Source organism: Melanerpes formicivorus, unplaced genomic scaffold (genome assembly GCF_026170545.1).
Source record: "Melanerpes formicivorus ecotype bairdi unplaced genomic scaffold, bMelFor1.0.p_v2 SCAF_18, whole genome shotgun sequence".
NCBI lineage: Eukaryota > Metazoa > Chordata > Aves > Piciformes > Picidae > Melanerpes > Melanerpes formicivorus.
Genome location: NW_027142370.1, coordinates 5,638,226 through 5,656,342, shown reverse-complemented (window position 1 = coordinate 5,656,342; position 18,117 = coordinate 5,638,226). Strand labels below are relative to the sequence as shown.

General features: G+C 53.8%; 2 protein-coding genes across 9 annotated transcripts; both read right to left on the bottom strand.

Annotated features, from left to right (window-relative positions):
• Window positions 1-744: 744 nt before the first annotated feature.
• UBOX5 (U-box domain containing 5) lies at window positions 745-17,056 on the bottom strand. 4 transcript variants are annotated; one of them, XM_068149452.1, is made up of 5 exons: window positions 16,968-17,056; window positions 7,760-7,856; window positions 5,438-6,614; window positions 2,672-2,833; window positions 745-1,041 (listed from the first exon to the last, which is right to left on the bottom strand). In XM_068149452.1, the coding sequence occupies exons 2-5, from the start codon at window positions 7,811-7,813 to the stop codon at window positions 830-832; spliced, it is 1,605 nt and encodes a 534-aa protein (XP_068005553.1). In that variant the 5' UTR covers window positions 7,814-7,856; window positions 16,968-17,056; the 3' UTR covers window positions 745-829. The 4 variants fall into 4 exon arrangements, with proteins under 4 accessions (XP_068005553.1, XP_068005555.1, XP_068005554.1 ...); XM_068149454.1 differs by lacking the exon at window positions 16,968-17,056 and adding an exon at window positions 16,764-16,851; XM_068149453.1 differs by lacking the exon at window positions 16,968-17,056 and adding an exon at window positions 10,503-10,581.
• FASTKD5 (FAST kinase domains 5) lies at window positions 9,202-17,044 on the bottom strand. Of its 5 annotated transcripts, XM_068149448.1 has the most exons (3): window positions 16,043-16,722; window positions 15,028-15,283; window positions 9,202-12,472 (listed from the first exon to the last, which is right to left on the bottom strand). In XM_068149448.1, the coding sequence occupies exon 3, from the start codon at window positions 12,433-12,435 to the stop codon at window positions 10,000-10,002; it is 2,436 nt and encodes an 811-aa protein (XP_068005549.1). In that variant the 5' UTR covers window positions 12,436-12,472; window positions 15,028-15,283; window positions 16,043-16,722; the 3' UTR covers window positions 9,202-9,999. The 5 variants fall into 5 exon arrangements, with proteins under 5 accessions (XP_068005549.1, XP_068005550.1, XP_068005551.1 ...); XM_068149449.1 differs by lacking the exons at window positions 15,028-15,283; window positions 16,043-16,722 and adding an exon at window positions 16,968-17,044; XM_068149450.1 differs by lacking the exons at window positions 15,028-15,283; window positions 16,043-16,722 and adding an exon at window positions 16,764-16,851.
• Window positions 17,057-18,117: the final 1,061 nt, after the last annotated feature.

Sequence of the window (18,117 nt, the reverse complement as noted above, 5' to 3'; positions counted from 1 at the left end):
TCCCACTAGACCAGTGTGCAGATCCCTAGCTCTTTCCAGCCCGTTTGTTTAGTACTCTGCCAAGAGGTTGGTGCCCTGGAATCTACACTGAAGACACACAATGAGCCCAATTAAGAGTCAGAAAGAGTAGCTGACTTTAAACATCATTTTATTAAGGCTTAAATGTCTATCAGCCAGGCGAGGACTGGTCCAGTCACACCACACAACCCGAGAGTGATGTCTGCTGCCACGTGATGGCTTCTCCACACCAGTTCCTGCGAGCAGGATGAGATCCCTGCCGCTTACTCACGGGGTCACCTCAGGGTCTTCTCCTTGTGACACTGGCTGGGCTCCTGGATGGACCTGCGGGACTCCAGGGTGATGACCGTGCTCCTGCAGCAGAGGGCCGCACGGGGAGCAGGGTGAGGAGGGGAAGGGGAGAGCTCAGGCAGCCTGTGTGTCATCAATCACAAGGACTCGGCCCGCGACTGGCTGCTCGTCACTAGGTAAATGTTTTTATCTCACAGGGAAGCTAAACTCATGGTCCAAAAGGCACCTATGCTAATCCACTGAGCCACTGGGGTGGTGGGAGGAGGGCAGGGGCGGCAGGCGGACATCGGTTCGGTATAAATACACGTTCCTTGTTAAAGAAGCTATGGCTTTGATTATCCTCACGTCGCTTTGCTCTCACCCCTCCCATCCCCCACTACTCTGTAAGCACAGGAAGACCAAGTCCCCTCGGCCACTGCTCATCTGGCAAGCTCTCCCAAGGCCTTCCTCCTCCTCCAGATCAGCACAGACACAGGGAACGGCGGCAGCTCCTTGTTCTCGCCCTCCCCGTGCCGAGGGGTCAGAAGTGGACCCTCCTGATGTCGTGCGTGGAGGCTGACCTCTTGCAGCTGCCACACAGCAGCGAGGAGAGAGGCTTCTCCTTGTCGGCCGAGCAGGGGCGGCAGAGGAGGTGGCCGCAGGGGAGCTGGTAAATGGGCTCCGCTTTGAAGTACGAGGAGAAGGTTTTGCCACAGGAAGCACATCCTTGGGTCTGGCTGCTCCTGCTGTGCTCTGCAAAGGTGAGAGGAGAAGTGCTTCAGTCAGGGGGTCATAGAATCACAGAATTGTTTTGGTTGGAAAAGCTCTCTAAGATCATCCGGTGCAGCCATCAACCCAACACCACCAGGGCCATTAAACCATGTCCCCAGGTGCCATGGCCACGTTTCCTGAACACCTCCAGGGACAGTGACTGCACCACCTCCCTGGGAAGCCTGCTCCAATGCCTCACCACTCTTGCAGCAAAGGAATTTTTCCTAATCTACAACCTAAACCTCCTGTGGTGCAACCTGAGGCCATTTCCTCTTGTTCTATCACTTGTTCCTGGGGAGAAGAGACTAACCCCCACCTGCCTCCAACCTCCTTTCAGGGAGTTGCAGAGATCCAGAGGTCAGCCTCCTCAGTCTCCAGACCCTTCACCAGCTTTGTTGCCCTTCTCTGGACCTGCTCCAGCACCTCAATGTCCTTCTTGGAGTGAGGGCCCAAAACTGAACCCAGTATTTGAGGTGAAGCCTCACCAGTGCCGAGTACAAGGACACAATCCCAGCCCTGGTCCTGCCAGCCACACTATGTGTCATGCTGGTCCTTCCCTAAGCAATGGGAGGTGGGTGGAAGCAGAAGAAAACTTATTGCCCTCAGGTACCTCAATGTTCTTCTTGTAGTGAGAAGAAAACTGAATCCACTCCACACTGAGCTACCTCTTGTGTGCCCAATGCTGCCTACAAGCCAAAGGTCTCCCTTTCAGCAAGGCTCTAAGTGCTCATGGCTGAGGACCTTCACCTATTTTCTCTGCCACTACCATAAGGGAATGGTCTCACTTCTGGGGCAGGGTGTGCTCAGAAGCGGCTGGATCATGTCAGCACTGCCACATCAGGCTTTTAATTGAGGACAGATGTACTGTGAAAGGCTTTTCACTTTGACCACCACTGAATCAGCCTCCCTTCCGCTTTTCCAGCGCTGGGATTGAAGTCACTGATTCCCAAGTGGAATGCAATAGGCATCACTTGGCATTCTGGGCACACACCACCCACCCAAGGCTAGCAGTCACCTCTTCAACAGCAGCAATTTTACAGGAGACAGGAGAAAGCTTAATAGCTTTGTGTCACTTTGGAACAGCAAGAGCTACTCTGAGGGGGACAGAGCCCCACAGAGCTGCTCAGCCCTGCCTCGGGTTCACTCGGTCTGCCTGACCCCTCTGCTCTGCAGAGCCTTGCACAGGGGAAGAGGAGCACGTCAGCAGTTAGGGCACTGGCTTGTGGAGGGACACAGGAAGGTTCAGTGCTTGCCTGCACCCCCAAAAAGCTGCTTTGGGAAAGCAGACACAGCTGGAACAGCAAACCTGGCTAGCAGGTGGGATGCAGACTGTGAGGACTCAACAGCCTGGCCAAATCTCAAACTCGATGGGATCCATTAGAATTGCTGAGATACACAGGCAGTAGTTAGGGGGTGTTAAGAAAAGCTTGCTGGGAGACAATGCAATGTTGTGTTAAGAAAAGCTTGCTGGGAGACAATGCAGTGTTTTGATACTGCATGTAGAATAGTCTGGGCTCTGAAGAGGAACAGAGAGATGCTGAGCAGCAGCACAACCCTCCCTGTTAATCTGGTCCCTCCTCCCAGAGGTGAACCAAAGGTGCTCATTGCTTACCAAGGACGCTGCCTAGGCTCCAGGAGCTGCTGCAGCCTCCCTCCCCCTGTGCCTGCTGCTGGCTTTTCATCAGCTTGGCTGTGAAGGAGGGCATGGTGCTGAGCGCCGAGTTCAAGGCAGTGTCCAAACTCTCCGACAGCTTCTGCTCATGAGACACCAGGTCTGCAAAGGGAAGCACAAGCTGGAGATGGGGATGCTGGGGAGGAAACATGCAGTACAACTGCTGCTTGGCCTCTGAGCCTCTGGGACAGCACCTGGGATTTTAGGAACCCTGCCACTTGATTTGTGGGGAGGTCACTTCTATGCAGAGTGATGCCAGGATGGGCATGTAGTGCCTCATCCCCTCTGGGTCCTGAAGGTGAGAAGTCCCAGGGATCACTGCCAGACATTCTTATCACAGAATCATGGAATTACTTTGGTTGGAAAAGCCCTCTAAGACCACTGAGTCCAACCATCAACCCAACACCACCATGGCCAGCAAACCATGTCCCCAAGTGCCATGCCCACATGTTCCTTGAGCACCTCCAGGGATGGGGACTCCACCACCTCCCTGGGCAGCCTGTTCCAGTCCCTGACCACTCCTGAAACAAGGAAATTTTTCCTCATCTCCAACCTAAACCTCCCCTGGCACAATTTCAGGCCACCTGCTCCCATTCTGTCACCTGACATTAGAGAGACCAACTCCCACCTCCCTCCAACCTCCCTTCAGGTAGTTACAGAGACCAAGGAGATCTCCCTCAGCCTCCTTGTCCCAGTGCCAACCAACACTCAGGTGCCAGCTTCTATCTGCAGATCTGAAAAAGGGCAAAGTGTCAAATAGTCCAGAAAGCTGCTTCTCTCTGAAGCATGCCCCTCAGCCTGCTCCACCAAGGGTCCAGCCCAGTGCTGCCAGGCTTACTACATGCAGCTAGGCAGGAACATGGAAAGCCAGTAAAAAAGATGTGAAGAACTTTCAGCCTCTGTCCCAGTTCTGAGTTGAGCTCTGATAAAGTCAGAGGTGGAGGGCTGGACCCTCCCTGCAGCAAAGGCCTTAATTAAGCCCAAGCATGAAGAGGATGCTGTCTGCATCACTAATCCTGTTAAACCCATCTCCCAGAGGAAGAGCTTGGAATTAGTGCTGCACATTGGCCACGGCAATCAAGGCTGATGAGATCCTGAAGCGTGAGCTCCCCGGGCTGAGCACTCAGCTTGTATTTATGTATGGGCACAGCTCCCCTGGGAGACTCCACAACCTCTCTGGGCAGCCTGCTCCAAGGCTCCAGCACCCTCACACCAAAGAAGTTTCTCCTCCTGTTCAGATGGAACCTCCTGGGTTCCTTTGCCCCTTGTCCTGCCCCTGGGCACCACAGAAGTGTCTGGGATCATCCTCTTGCCCCTAACAGGCCCTTTAGCTCTTGCTGAGCACTGAGCAGATCCCCTCTAGGGCTGCTCTTCTCCAAGCTAAAGAGCCCCAGGGCTCTCAGCCTTTCCTCCAGGCCCCTCAGCAGCCTTGCAGCCTCCACTGGACTCTTTTCAGTAGCTCCCTGTCTCTCTTGGAGAGCCCAGAACTGGACCCAGTACTCCTGATGTGACCTTCCTACGGCAGAGTAGAGTGGGAGCAAACAGGGGATGAAGCAGGGGTAACTCAGGGAATTATCTCCAGGCTGTTTCTCTGGAATGCTCTCCTGCCTCCTGGAGCTCATGCCCAATGGTGCTGCTACCAGATCACCAAGAAAAGCAAGGACAGAAGGAACCCAGTGCCCATCTCCTTCCCCTGTGGACACAAGTCACATCCCTTGCCTAATGCCTCTGCCTGGTTTTCTGCCTCAAAGTACTGCAAATGCTGAGCAAGATCCTCCCAGGCTGTGCTGTTCTCTCCTCCCTGCTCCAGAGGCAGCACTGCCAATCCCCTTGCTGCTGTGTGTTCCAAGCCCTTGTGCTGCTGCAGTGACACCTTCCCCAAGCTCAGCCTTGGCCATGGCAGGAGCAGCCCCACGAGGAGGAGTCAGCACAGACACAACCTGTGAAACCAGCATGCAGGGAACCAGCTGCACCAGAAGCCAAGGCTGGCACTGCCTGGCCAGGGAAATCCACCAGCAGGGTCAGTGCCCCGTTCCTGCACTCCTCCCCACCTCACTCCTCCTGGTAAACTCTGCCCCAGGCAGAGCTCTCCAGGCCATCACCACTGCACCACCACACACTTCTCTTCTTGCAGTTGGCTATTTTCTAGCTGGTGCAAGACCATGCTGGATGGCTGGGATCATAGATCACCCGTGATAAAGGAATTTCCAGCCAGCACAGTGGGAGAAAGATGCTGTCTCCACATGGGACAGTGGCTTGAAACCAAGGAGGAGAAAAGAATGCAAACTCAAAAGGGAAACAAAAGCAACTTGAGCACACAAGAGGACTCTGACAGACTGGCCAGGTAACACAAGGAGAAAGACAAGCCTAGGGATGAGGACAAGTGAAACAGGATGGGAAGACCACCATGCAGGATGGCAGGTTGTGCTGAGGAGAGGGGAGGTGAATGAGATGATGACCTGACTTCCTCCAGCAACTTCCCCCTGTCAAAATTCACAGATAGACTGCATCAGGTTGGAAAGGACCTTCAGAGGTCACCTTGTCCAACCCCCTTGAAGTGAGCAGGGACACCTCCAGCTAGATGAGTTGCCTTAAAGCCCCCCCGAGGCAGCATGGGAAGCTGAACCAGAGCCTCCTGACTTCAAAACCTGGCCCCAGGCGGTCAGGACACTCAAGCAACACAAGTGAGACGGGGAGCCATGATACCTGTGGAACAGTCCATTTGGATCAAGTGGCAGTCACTGTCAGTTTTCATTTTTTTAGCACTGGTCTCTGAGGTAGTGGTGACAAGCAAGTCTGTGGCAGAAAAGTAGGGTGGCTGCAGGGAGCCCTGCTCCACACAGTCCATCTTCCTTTTCAGAGAAGACATAGTGATGGAAGAAGGGACCAGCATCTCGGAGGTGTGAGCCCTCCCCAGCAGGTTGGTGCCAGGGATGCTGTGCTGCAGGAGGAAGTGGTCTATCCTGGCCTTGAGGGTGGGGTGAGGTAGGGGCTGCGAGTGCTGGCTGAAGGCCACCCCAGTGAAGGGATCGCTGGGAACCCTGCCCCAAGACGCCTCACTTCGGTTGCACTTTTCCAAGGTGGTCTGGTCGATCACCTTCCCAGAGGGCAGCAGCATGGGGAGGGTCATGATCTCCAGAGTGATGGGGTCCAGGAACTCTTCAGGGATGTCCTGGACGACGTCCACCAGCTTGCGGAGGGTCTGCTGCTCGCTGGCGCCGAAGGGCATGCAGTCGCTCTCCATCGGCGTCCAGGGCTCCGGCTTGAGGCTGCCAGCGTCCTGGGCAAAGAACTGGGAAGCCACCTGAAAGACACTCTCGATCACCTCCTGTGGGCAGGATTTGGCAGGCTGCCCCCACACCTCCAGCCTCTTAATGCAAGGCAAACCACCCCCGCCCACGTGGGTGATGCAGATCTTCAAGTGCGACACGTTGCTGAGCGAGGCGGGCCCTTTGTTCCAGAGGTCGTGAGATGCAGAGCCGGGGTAGGAGAAGACATTTTCCATCTGATGAAAAGGAGGCCTTGGCTTGAAGCCTCTGTGGCCAAATGTCACTTTGCTTTGATTTCTTAAGACAGCTTTGCCCACCAGTGTGAAAGTGTCTTTGTCCGACACAGGCTGACCGGCCAGACCTGAGAACTGATCCTCAGGGCTCTGCCAAGAGGTTTTATTGCATGAGGTAGAGGTGTAAACTTCAAGCCCAGAGAAGGTTTGGTAACCCCCAGAGGAGATGTCAATATTAATCCTGCAGATCTCAATGTTGAAGGGAAAAGAGATGGTGACATGGACTGGAGGTTTGATAAAGTACTCGCTGCGGAAACCACGGTTCCTCCTGGCGAGGTCTTCCGAGATCAGGTTCTCCACTTCATAACCATCAGCAGAGATCTGTGGGTCAGGAGAAAACTGGACTGAATCAGAAGGAAGAAAATAAAAAGGAACTAATTTCACAAGCACTGCTGTAGGTTTTCAAGGCAATGTCAACCAGGAACCAAGGCTGTGGTTTGATGCGCAGCTGAGACCGCAGAGGAGACAGCTGCTGCTGAGACCCAGCAGACCCACACCCAGCCTCCTCCAGCCATGTGAACCACACTGCTCCTCTCTGCACCCTACCTGGCCAGCCTGGGGCAGAGCTGATTTGACTGCTAAGAGAGTGGAAAATGATGGACTGTTTGTGGTTTTGGCTGGGTCACTGAACTAAACCGGGGGAGAGCGTGGCTGGGAGCAGAGCATGTGCCTGGGAGGGTGACAAGAGTCTGGTCTCCTTCAACAGGGGTGAAACATCACGGCAGCTCCCCCTGCCGCATGGGAACAGACACTGAATCACAGCTACAGGAGCCCACAGAAACTCTGGACATCAGCAACTCGCTGTCTTCCTCTGCTCTGGGATCAACAAGATCTGGGTCAGAGGAGAGACTGACCCCAACCTTTCTCCATCCTCCTCTCAGGGAGCTGCAGAGTGAGAAGGTTTTCCCTCAGCCTCCTTTTCTCCAGGCTGAACAACTCTAGCTGCAGATCCCAAGCACCCAGACACAGGATCTCTCAGTGCTGGCACATCAACGACTCTCTCAAGGCTGAAGCACAAAAGGGGAAAGGAGATGCAGGAGCCCAGACTCCACTTCACAAACCCTCCTTGCTGGGAAGGACAGGAGGCTGGTGAGCAAAGTCACCCAAATCACAACCCCCCACCCATAGCACTGGAAAATTACTTGAATTGACAAAAATGCTCTCAGTTTTGCAGGCTAAGAAGCCTACACTTCACCTCTCTCTGTCCTCACTGCTTCTGCTGCCAGCAGACCACTGAAGGGATCAAATCCCTCTCTGAACCAGTGACACCACACAGTGAGGGACACTGCTGTGAGCCACCTTTGCTTTCTTTTCCCAGGAAAGCCTGGCATGGCCAGCCAAAAAACAGTCTTCTAGCTGCTAACAACTGAGCAGTGAACAAGCCCTCCCCAGCCCCAACCAGCCCAGCACGCCACCTCCACCCCACTCCTCCAGCTCCCCCCAAACCCCACACATTGTTACCTTACCTTGTTGCAGTGGATTCTTGGCTTGAACTGTGGGAGACAGATGTTTATTACCATCTTGGCAGCTGGAGAGAGCTCACTTCCTGAGCATCAGATTCAGCTTGTAAGAGAGGTGGGGGGGAAAGGCAAAATAAAAGTGAACATCACTGAACAGTGAACAGGTCTTCTGACACTGTCTCCCATAACATCCTCATGGGAAGCTTAGGAAGTGTGGAGTGGATGAGTGGGTGGTGAGGTGGGTTGAGAACAGAGCTCAAATGGTTGGGATCAGTACAGTCTAGTTGGAGGCCTGTAGCCTGCAGTGTTCCCCAGGGGTCAGGGCTGGGTCCAGTCTTGTTTGACACCTTCAGTAGTGACCTGGAAGAAGGGATGGAGTGTGCCCTCAGCCAGTTGGCTGATGATACCAAACTGGGAGGAGTGGCTGACACCTGGTCAGGCTGCGCTGCCAAACCTGGACAGGCTGCAGTTGGGTGGAAAGGAACCTCATGAAGGTCAACAAGGGCCAATGTAGAGTCCGGCACCCAAGAGGCAAGAACCCAGGACAGGGCAGGCACTGACTCGCTGGAAAGCAGCTCTGTGGAGAAGGACCTGGGAATGCTGGTGGACAAGTTCACCATGAGCCAGCAATGTGCTCTTGTGGCCAAGAAAGCCAATGGGATCCTGGGCTGCATTAAAAATGAGTGTGGCCAGCAGAGGCTACAAAAATGCTGAGGGGGCTGGAGCATCTCTGTGAGGAGGAAAGGCTTGAGAGACCTGGGGCTGTTAAGCCTGAAGAAGAGCAGCCTGAGAGGGGATCTGCTCAGCAAGAGCTAAAGGACAAAGGTAAACTGTGACTGGAACTGGTTCTATCACAGCCCTTCTAAGAACAAAATTATCTGGGAGGTAAGAGCTTTAACCTCTTGTTAACCTTAGTTTTAATCTGTCATTACCCTGGGCAACCTTGCAAATCAGGAGCTTGCTGCTCTCTTCAGGAACAAGCAGCCCTTTCATGATTTCCAGCCAATGCTATTAGTTCAGTCAAAATGGACTAGATTCAAGAAGCAGCCAGGATCAGACAGGGACAGTGAGGCCAAGCCCTCTCCAGCAAACAGTCTGGGGGGAAGTGAGAGCTGGGAAAATGCAGACTGCAAAAATTCTCTCAACAAAGAACAGGACAGGGCAGATGTGGCCTCCCATGGATGCTGATGCCACTATGCCACAATGCTGAGGATTTGAGGGAGAGGAAGAAAACCAGCCCAGACATTGCAAACCAGCCAGCCAATATGAGCTAATACACAGTACCTGTTCTGCTCACTGCCACTTCTCCCCATTCTCCACCTCAGGATGCTTTGAAACACCACACTGCAAAACAGCCACAGCAGCTTGGCTGATCTGCAGTGGGAATGGGAGCTTCATCTGTTGCTCTGCTCAGAAGCAGAGCCTGGCCAAAACCCATCCCTCCTTCAGGAAGAACTACCACCTAAATGCTCAGGAAGAAGCCAGCAACTATATTCCCAGAACAGCATGCAGGCATCAGATATGGGGCCACATCTGAGCGAGAAAACAACACAGTAAGGCATGTGACAGAGGGTGAAACCAGCAGCCTCCAGAGCAGATGCTCCACACAGCTCCATTCTGCACAGAACTCATCATCACCCAGGCAGGGGAACCACCTCAAGGTCTATGTGCTGGCCACAGTTCAGCAGCAATTATCAACAGGATGCAAATCCTCTCTGCCAGGCACTTTCTGAGAGCTGGGCATGAAATGAACATCTCAGGGTCAGAGCACCCCAACCCTCAGCCCCAGCTTCTCCCTCACCATGCAGCTTTCACTGTCCTGCTTTGGCACAGCTCCTCAAAGAGAAACTCAGCCTGCCAGCCCCATAGTGATGGAAACAGTAGGGAAACACGTGTGTTCCTGGCACCCAGGTCAGCTTCATGACTAAACTGATCCCAAATCTTTCCCAAACATCACTGCTCTGCTCTCACAGACTCACCCAGTCCATCCACTTCAGTTTAGGGTGGAGAAGAAAGCAATCACAGAGGAAAATCAAGAGGACAGCAGATTTTATTTGTCATGAAAGCATCTGAGGATCCACATACAAGAAGAGAGCACAGGACACAGGACTGTTGGCAGAGCAGCACTGCCTAACAAAGCAGGGCAGCCTGAGCACCTGTCGAACACTGAACCAACCCTCACAGACCACTTGAACCAGCAATCTAAAGAGGAGATGCTCTGGGAGGTTGGGGCAGGCCACCCTAAGCTAGACAGCCTTGCTGAGCAGCGCTGGGTCAAACACTTTGTAATGCAGGTAGCTCAGCTTCTCCAGGCGCGTGCGCTTGAGCAGAGGGAACCACTCCCAGAAGGGAAGCTCCACCACCACGTAGCCCAGCTGCTGCAGCTGCCGCCGCTTCAGCCGGTGCAGCCCCAAGAGGCGCTTGGAGCAGTAGCAGTAGTGGTTTCTGTTGGACACCTGGATGGCCAGCTTCACCTCCCGAGGCTGCTGCTTCCACCCAAGAGAAGAGAGGGCTGCCTTAGGCCCTGATTTAAGCTCCAGTTCCAAGCCAGTGGGTGTGGTAAGAGCTCCACGTGAAAGTGAAGCATGATCCCCGGCGCATGGCGGCTGTGCTGCTTCTCTCCTGTCCTGACCAGGGGTGCTGGCTTTGTTTCCCACTCCTAGAGGAGACTGGCTATGAGATCTCCCTTCTATGAGCTGAGTCATTAAGTCATCTGTTAGACTAATCTCAATGTCTTTTAACGTCTTACCCCTAACATGGTCCTTGAGGTTGAAAGGGATGGGATGTCCATCCCTGGCCAAGCGGACCTCCAGATCGCTCGACCTGGTGTGAGGCAGGATCATGTGGTTTTTCACGTACTCGAAGCCACCTAACATGCTCTCCAGAAGGGATGTGGCTTCCACAATTTCAGGCCTGACATAGATTTCTTGCTCTGCAAAATTCAAAGCCATCTCAGTCATCTCTTGATAAAGCTGAGGTGGAAGTTGGCTGCCCTGGTAGCTCGGGCACTCGATTTGAACACTCTTCCCAAGGGTGAACAGGTCCTTTTGCAGCTCGTATTTGCTACCTCTCGTTTTCTCGACAAAGTTATCCCTCAAAGCATAGTCTATCAGCTCCTCTGGGAAGCGTTTGACAAATGCCAGGCCAAGTAAACCAGTAAGGAGATGCTCTGGAAACTTCCTAAACTCATTCAGTTTTCTGTGCATCTGCTCTATCAGGCTGGAATAAAACTCCTCCTTGTTGGGAGGTTCGTAGTCCAGGCATCCATACGACCACAAGAACTTGGCGGCATCTTTGCTCCGGCAGTAAGTCACCTTTGAGGGCAGAGAGGTGGCTACAGCAGCCATAATACCTTCATCAAAGTAGTGTAAGGACGAGCAAGTAAGAGCGATGTGCATGATGCCCTGGATGTTTGTGGTGGGAATGCGAGCGGGAATGACCTTCCCAAGCTCCTTCAGCAGGGGCAAGTGGTCTATGCGGGTGTAGCGCAGGAGCTTCAGCACGTTCACCAGAGCGTAAGTGCTCATGTCCTCCATCTGCAGTGAGACTTTGTCTGCAATTCTCCTCATGACATGGTCAGAGATACCACTAAGGGACTTGAAGAGCCCTAAGCAGATAGCACCCACTTCCTCCAAGGTGAAGGAGTCCAAGTACTTCAAAATCATGCTCTCCACCTTCTGCATCAAGTCCACAGGTGACCTCCGGCCTTCGCCTATGATATAAAGGAGCTGGACAAACTGGGGCAAGGTGAGGTCTTTCCAGTGCATGTTGGCATAGCTGAACAAAATGCTCAGGTAGGAAGGCACGCTACGCTCCAGGCAGCGCCAGCAGTCAGCCACCAGCAGCAGCTGGTCCAGGTCCATGTCCCACACCCGCCTGCAGAACTCGCTGTCACACGCATTCAGCAGAGGGTGGCTGGCTGGAACAGCCAGCCAGACACAAGCCTTTAAGACATCAATGAGATCTGAAGTGCTGAATGACCTGATGTTCTCCATGGCACAGCCACACAGCATATCAAATTGGGCTTTGGTCACCAGTGCTGCATGTTGCCCCACCAGCAAACGACTCAGCTTGCGGAAAGAGTCGGCAACAGCTCCTGGGCTCAGGCTGCCCTTGTGTGCAGCCATCCTGTGGAGAAGGGAGTCACCTTCCTCTACAGAAAGGGGCTCTACTGGCTCAAACCTGTCACAGCTGATAGATCTATACTCAGGCCTCCCCTTCTGAAACATACGAGGGTCCTCCTTGGAGTCGTGCATCTCCTGTCTTTCCTTCTCTGCCTCCTCCTTGGTTTGCAGCACAGAGAAATAGGCTGAGACAGTCTGCTGGGGGTGCACTTTGGCCTTGGCCTTCGGCAGGGCATTTCTGATAGGTGGTGGCAAGGCTTGGGAAGAGGTGGTGAAATCATCACCAAGAGCCTGGTCACTGCTGCTAGCAGGGTGCTGCTGGGAGGCAGCTCTGCTTTTGGCATAGGCAGCTGGATTATACACAACTCTGTAGTGCAGGGGGTTCACCAGCTGGATTGTGGCCGCGGGGTCGGCTCCGGCGTCGACTCCTTCCAGGCTCTCTTCCTTTTGCTGCTTCCTCTTGCCGCTCCCGCCCTCGGCCTCGCGTGTGGCTGTGGTCACAAGTGTGCTCACCCTGCTCAGCCTTGGGAATCTTCGGCACCTTAGCACTGTAGCCATGGATCTCAACTTATGGGGTCAGAACTGCTTCCAGGTACTGAAAAAAGGGCAGACGGAGAATGAGTGGCTTCCACCTACCAGGCAGCACTTTTCAATCTATCCTTTATGCTAGGCCAGGGCAGCTCTTTCTTTGCAAAGCCTCAAGGCAGCTGCTATCAAACATCCCCTCACACAAAGGCAGCTCCAGACAAGCACCCAGATGACCTGATGTGCCCAAATTCAGGCTTCAAGGCAGTTGGGTAGTGCCTGCTGAACGGCAGCTACCAGTAACCTGGCAGAGGTTGTGAGAGTTGAGACAAGTCCTTGCTTTTTCAGTTCTGAAAGTGCTTTGCTTTCCTTCTAAACAATAATAACTTTTGCAGTAAAGCTGCAGGTTGAAAAGACTTCACATATTCAGAGAGCATTTTGCTACTTGTCACTGTGGTCTGAGACACCAACCACCACTCAAGAAGCTGTTGAGATATCAGAGCACCCCAGCACTGGTTTTGCCCATGAAGACTGTGTGTGTGGAGGCTGTGAGCAAAGGCTTACAGAATCCCAGTGTGGAAGGGAATGGAAGGGACCTCTGGAGATCATCCACTCCAACCCTCCTGCTAAAGCAGGGTCACCCACAGCAAGTTGCCCAGGATCACCAAGTGCAGGTGGGGTTGGAATCTCTCCAAACAAGGACACTCCACAACCTCTCTGGGCAGCCTGCTCCTGGGCTCTGGTACCCTCACAGCAATGAAGTTTTTCTCCATGTTCAGAAGGGAAAAAAACAATCCAGAGTGAAAGCTGCCCCATGCCTTGAAGATTATCTGAAAGGGGAAATGTGGCACAAAGCTAGGGAAGGGAAGGAACACAAATCATTCCAAGGTGCTATGCTCCTTCCAAGAGAACTAGAGCAAACAGAGCTTCAGACTTGGAGGTCTCCCATAGTTTTAGAGTACAGAAGGTTTAGAAGTGGTAGGTGCTTTCCCAACTCCTGCCTAGCCCAGTTAGGGCACAGAGGCTGAGGATGAGAGATTTGTCAGGAGTTAAATTGCACGCTGCCAGCCTGCACCAGCTGCCTGTTTTGAGCCTGCTGCTGCTGATTCAGGTGCTGCTGAAAAAACAGCAGCAGGTCGGTGCTCTGCACGACACACCCTTTTCCCACCAGCTCCTAAGATGCCTCAGACCAGCCATTTCCTCCTTCTTTAGAACTCCTCCTGCTCTCACTACCACAGGGTGCCAGGCAATCAGGAAAGCCAAAGCCTGGCAAAGACTGATATGTGTTAGCTTCTGTGCTCTCCAGACGGGGGAATCAATCTTTTATGTGCATCCTCCTGAGCTCTGCTGGTGCTTTAGTCCTGATTAGGGACAGACAAAGATGTTGAGTCTGTGTGGGCAAACTCAGCTTTGCAGCAGCAAAATGGATACCTTGAGGGAAGAGGAAGTGGTATGGATGCTGTGGCTTTGGGGTATCTGAGCAGGAGAGGATAGGGATAGGGAATGAACAAAGCCTGGAGTCTTTCTGCAGTGCAAGAATCCCCCCATCTCCCATAACCCATCAGGGGAACTACTCCTACACAGAAGCATCAGATCCTCTCACAGAATGGCAGAGATGGGAAGGAAAGATGGGAAGAGACAAAATGATGGTGGTATTTGCTCCCTCTTGGTACTAGATGTGGGGTGCTGCCTGTTGTGGGGGTGGCTCCTTGTGCACCATAGCAGCAAAAGCAGTAAGAGGAAGATACAGGCAGGCAAGACATCTGTGATCTGGCACAGGCACAAGCAGCCTGCTGCTCCCTGCAGCCTGTTCTCTCACCAGGTAGCTTTCCTCTGTTTCAGGGCTCAGCTTCTGCCTGAAGACAGAATCTCAGCGCAGAGCTGGCATGGGTGTGCTTGCAACCCGCTCCAGTGCAAGCTCAAATGGCTCAATTCAGACCTGTTGCAACCTTTAAAGGTCCCTTCTAACCCAAAACATTCTGTAAGTCTATGATTTTTATCCATGTTGACTTGCACTGAACCAGCTGAGGAGATCTTGCAACCTCTGCTCCATGGGCAGAGCTGGGAGGACAGCAAATACCAGGTGGTGGGCAAGGAAAAGCTGCTGGAGAGATGAAAAATGCAACCTGGGTGGAGAAGATGGGTATCTGGGGCAAAAAAAGAGGAAGGGCAAGCCAAAATTAAGATTCCTGTCAACATGCAGGGGAGAAGAAAGCAGCCAACACATTTTTAAGATTATTACTAAATGGCTGATAAATATTTTGAGACACTCACTAGGTGCCTCCAGCACGAGGCAGCCCCCACATGCACCCCAGGCTCTGCTCCACAGAGCCACAGAGCCCAGGCACTGCTGATCCTGATAGCTGTGCTGCTCCCCTCCACCACCCAGGCAGCTCCAAGGTCCTGACTGTCATAGCACATCAGAATAGGAGACTCTACTCCTGCCTGACCATCTTGTAAGCAGGGGAAAGGAAAAGCCCCCTCAGAACCTGGAGAGTAAAATCTGAACCAAGAGCTGTGATGCTGCAGCACAGCCTAGGCCTTGCAAAGCCACCACCAACAGCCATCAGGACCTGGATCTCAGAGCTCTCCCATTTAACACAAGAAAATATTAGTCAAAGATACCATTTCTGGCTCTACTGGCTGACATGTCCAGCCTGAACTGGCTGCAAGGGACAGAGACCATCCTCAGGTGGCTGCAGGCTGGAGACAGGAAGCCACAAAGCAGGCAAGGCTCAGATAGGCCTCATGGCTGGAGGGCTGCAGACCACATCTCTGCTGGCATCATCTCCTTGCAGAGCTTAGCCTGGAGGACACTCAAAAGAGGCTGGTTCAAGCTGCAGAAATGATCTTGCACAAGAGGAAGTCTGTCTCACCTAGGCTGCACAGAATCACAGAACTGCTTTGGTTGGAAAAAACCTTTAAGATCAAGTTCAACCATTCTCTAACGTTGAAAAGCCTGGTGCTAAACCATGTCCCTCAGCACCCCACATCTGCCTCTTTGAAACACCTCCAGGAATTCAACCACCTCCCTGGGCAGCCTGTTCCAGTGCTTTCAGATCCTTTCAGTCAAGGAGTTTCTTCTAACATCCAACCTAAACCTCACCTGGTGCAACTTGAGGCCAAGTCCTCCCATCTTTCCCAGAGACTCTCTTGTCTGACTCTATTCTGAGAGACAAACCATTCATTTCAAGCAATTCCTACCTGCTGGTGGAAGGTGATACTGCCTACAACCCTCAGCACTCTACTGCCACCCCAAGCACCCCTCTGGGTGATGAGAATCCAAGTCACAGCATTCACACGTTGGAGACTCCAAAGGTGCACATCACTGAGTTCAGCACTAAGCTGTGATTTGGGAGCCAAGTATTTTGCCCCTTGCTCCAAATCCAGCAGTAAAAGAGGGACCATGCACAGGGGAGCAAAGCCAGTATGGGTCAAACTATTTCAAGGACCTCTGACAGAAACAGGCTGGGGCCCAGTGGCCTTTTGCTCACTTTCACCCACCTCCAGCTTCAATCTCTGAATTCGCTACAGCATTTCTAGTTCAACTCAACCTACAGTTCTCCTCAAGTTTCATCTCTTCCTGTTACCCTGAGTAATCAGCCTCCCTCCCTCCTCCCACCACCCTTCTCCTTCATACCCAGCCAAACTCCTTCCCACGTCTGGGCAAGTCTCTCCAGAAATTTCATTCCCGGTGACTCCAGAAAGTGAATTTTGACGCTGGGCCCTGCAGGCTGCAAATGTGCTTTGCAGAGCTCCTCTGGGATGGAAACATCTCTGTGTCCGTGTTTGTGTGCCATGCTGAAAGCAGAGCTCTCGGCCAAGAGCACAGCTGAACACTCGCTGAACACCACGGAAAACAAGATTCCTGGAGGGATGCCACCCACCTCAAAGCATCCACCGCGAAAGCAGACAGACATTCTGCCTGAATTGCTGCCTGTGCTCTGCGGCACGCAGAGAGTCCTTCAGGAGCACTGGAGAACCCCATGACAGGAGGCCACCCACCACTGCAGCACAGCCCCCAGGCCGGCAGCGCTGACAGGAGAAGGTCAGGCGGCAGCTCCTCAGCGCACGGGAGGCACTTCAGATCCCGCCGGGGAAAAACCCGGGCTCAACCCGCTACGTTTGGCCAAGAGCTTACAGTTCGCGCTACTACCTGGGCCGAGGATAAAGATAACATGACATTTATTTCCCCACCCTGATAATTATGACGGCAGAATATAAACCCGTCGCTTCTCCGTTTGTGCTCTCCCCCTCCCGTTGCGGTCCCCGCCGGCACCAGAAGGCAGCAGGGCACGCTGAGCGTGCCGCCAGGCCCGGCCCCGCCAGGCCCCGCTGCAACCCCGAGCCCCGCTACTTACCGACACGGCTGCACCTACAGACATGTCATGTGCATGGGCACAGGCCTACAGAGCAGGGCAGGCCCCGCCGCCGCCGGGCCCGGCGGAGGGCTCCGCGCATGCGCCGCCCCCCCTCCCCACTGTCCGGCGAGGGGTGGGCGCGGGGGAGCTGCCGATGAGAGGGAAGAAAGGATGTAGCGGCCCGCGCTGCCCGCTCGCACTCACCGGGACCCGGCGCCCACCGCCGGCTCGGGCCCTGCCGCCCGCCAGCCCCTTCGCCCGGCACAGCCCCCGTCGCCTCCCGCCGCTTCCGGTCGCCTGACCGTGACGCACTCCGGCGCTACGGCAGCCGAGCCGGCGGCCCGGCTATCCCCTCCCGCACGGCGGTCAGCATGGGAGGGGGCAGCGCAGCCGGCAGATGGCGCCAGCAGCGTACGGCTCGGCCCTCTCCCACGTGATGTGTGGTTATGTGACACAGGGGCACGTGGCTGCCGTGGGGTCCCCGTGTCGGCGTGGAGCGCTGCCCCCTGACAGCGTGGAGCGCTGCCCCAGGGTGTGATCACTCGAGAGCCATGGTGGTTGCAGACCTGCAAGATGACCCCTGGAGCGGACATGGGCTCATTGCTGCCCTGGGAAGCTGGGCAGCAGCCTGTATCCCTTAGCAGCCCCCTGAAAATTGATCCCTGGGTCCCAGTTGTGGCTGGGTACACCTGCCCTGGATCCTCTGAGGCATGCTGCGAGTAGGGGTCGTGAATGGAGTGTGGTGGAGATGCACGACTCGGCTGATGCCTTTCCCTGCAGCCTTACCAACAGAACTGGAAGGGCTGAGGAGCACTTGCATCCATTCCCGTGTCATAGAATGGTTTGGGTTGGAAGGCCTCTTTGAAGTTCATCTAGACTGATCCCCTGCAGTCAGCAGGGACATTTGTAACTACAGCAGGTTGCTCAGACTCCCCAGACAACCATAGTTCCCACTGAACCCAGTAGTCCTGGCATGATTTCACCTGTGCTAAGCAGGTCTGTGATTGAACTAAATGATCAGCAGACCGCAGACCTTCCAGCCCAAACCGTTCTTGTGATTGTGTGAGCACAGGCAGACAGTCTCTGCCTTGGTCTTCCCACCCGCCACACAATGAGACAAAGCAACACAATAGGGTTGTTAAAATGGGGCCTTTCTCCATGTTTATTTTGCCCAATAAAAATCCTTCACAGTCAGGTAAAGAGAGGAGAGTCAGAGATAGGTATACATATAGATCTGCATGGCTAGTTATATCTATACATACCTCCGGACAGAGAGAGAGAGTCACGGTAGAAAATGGCCAAGGCAGTAGCTCTTCACATCTGGATAACCCCATGGAAACATACAACAGACTTA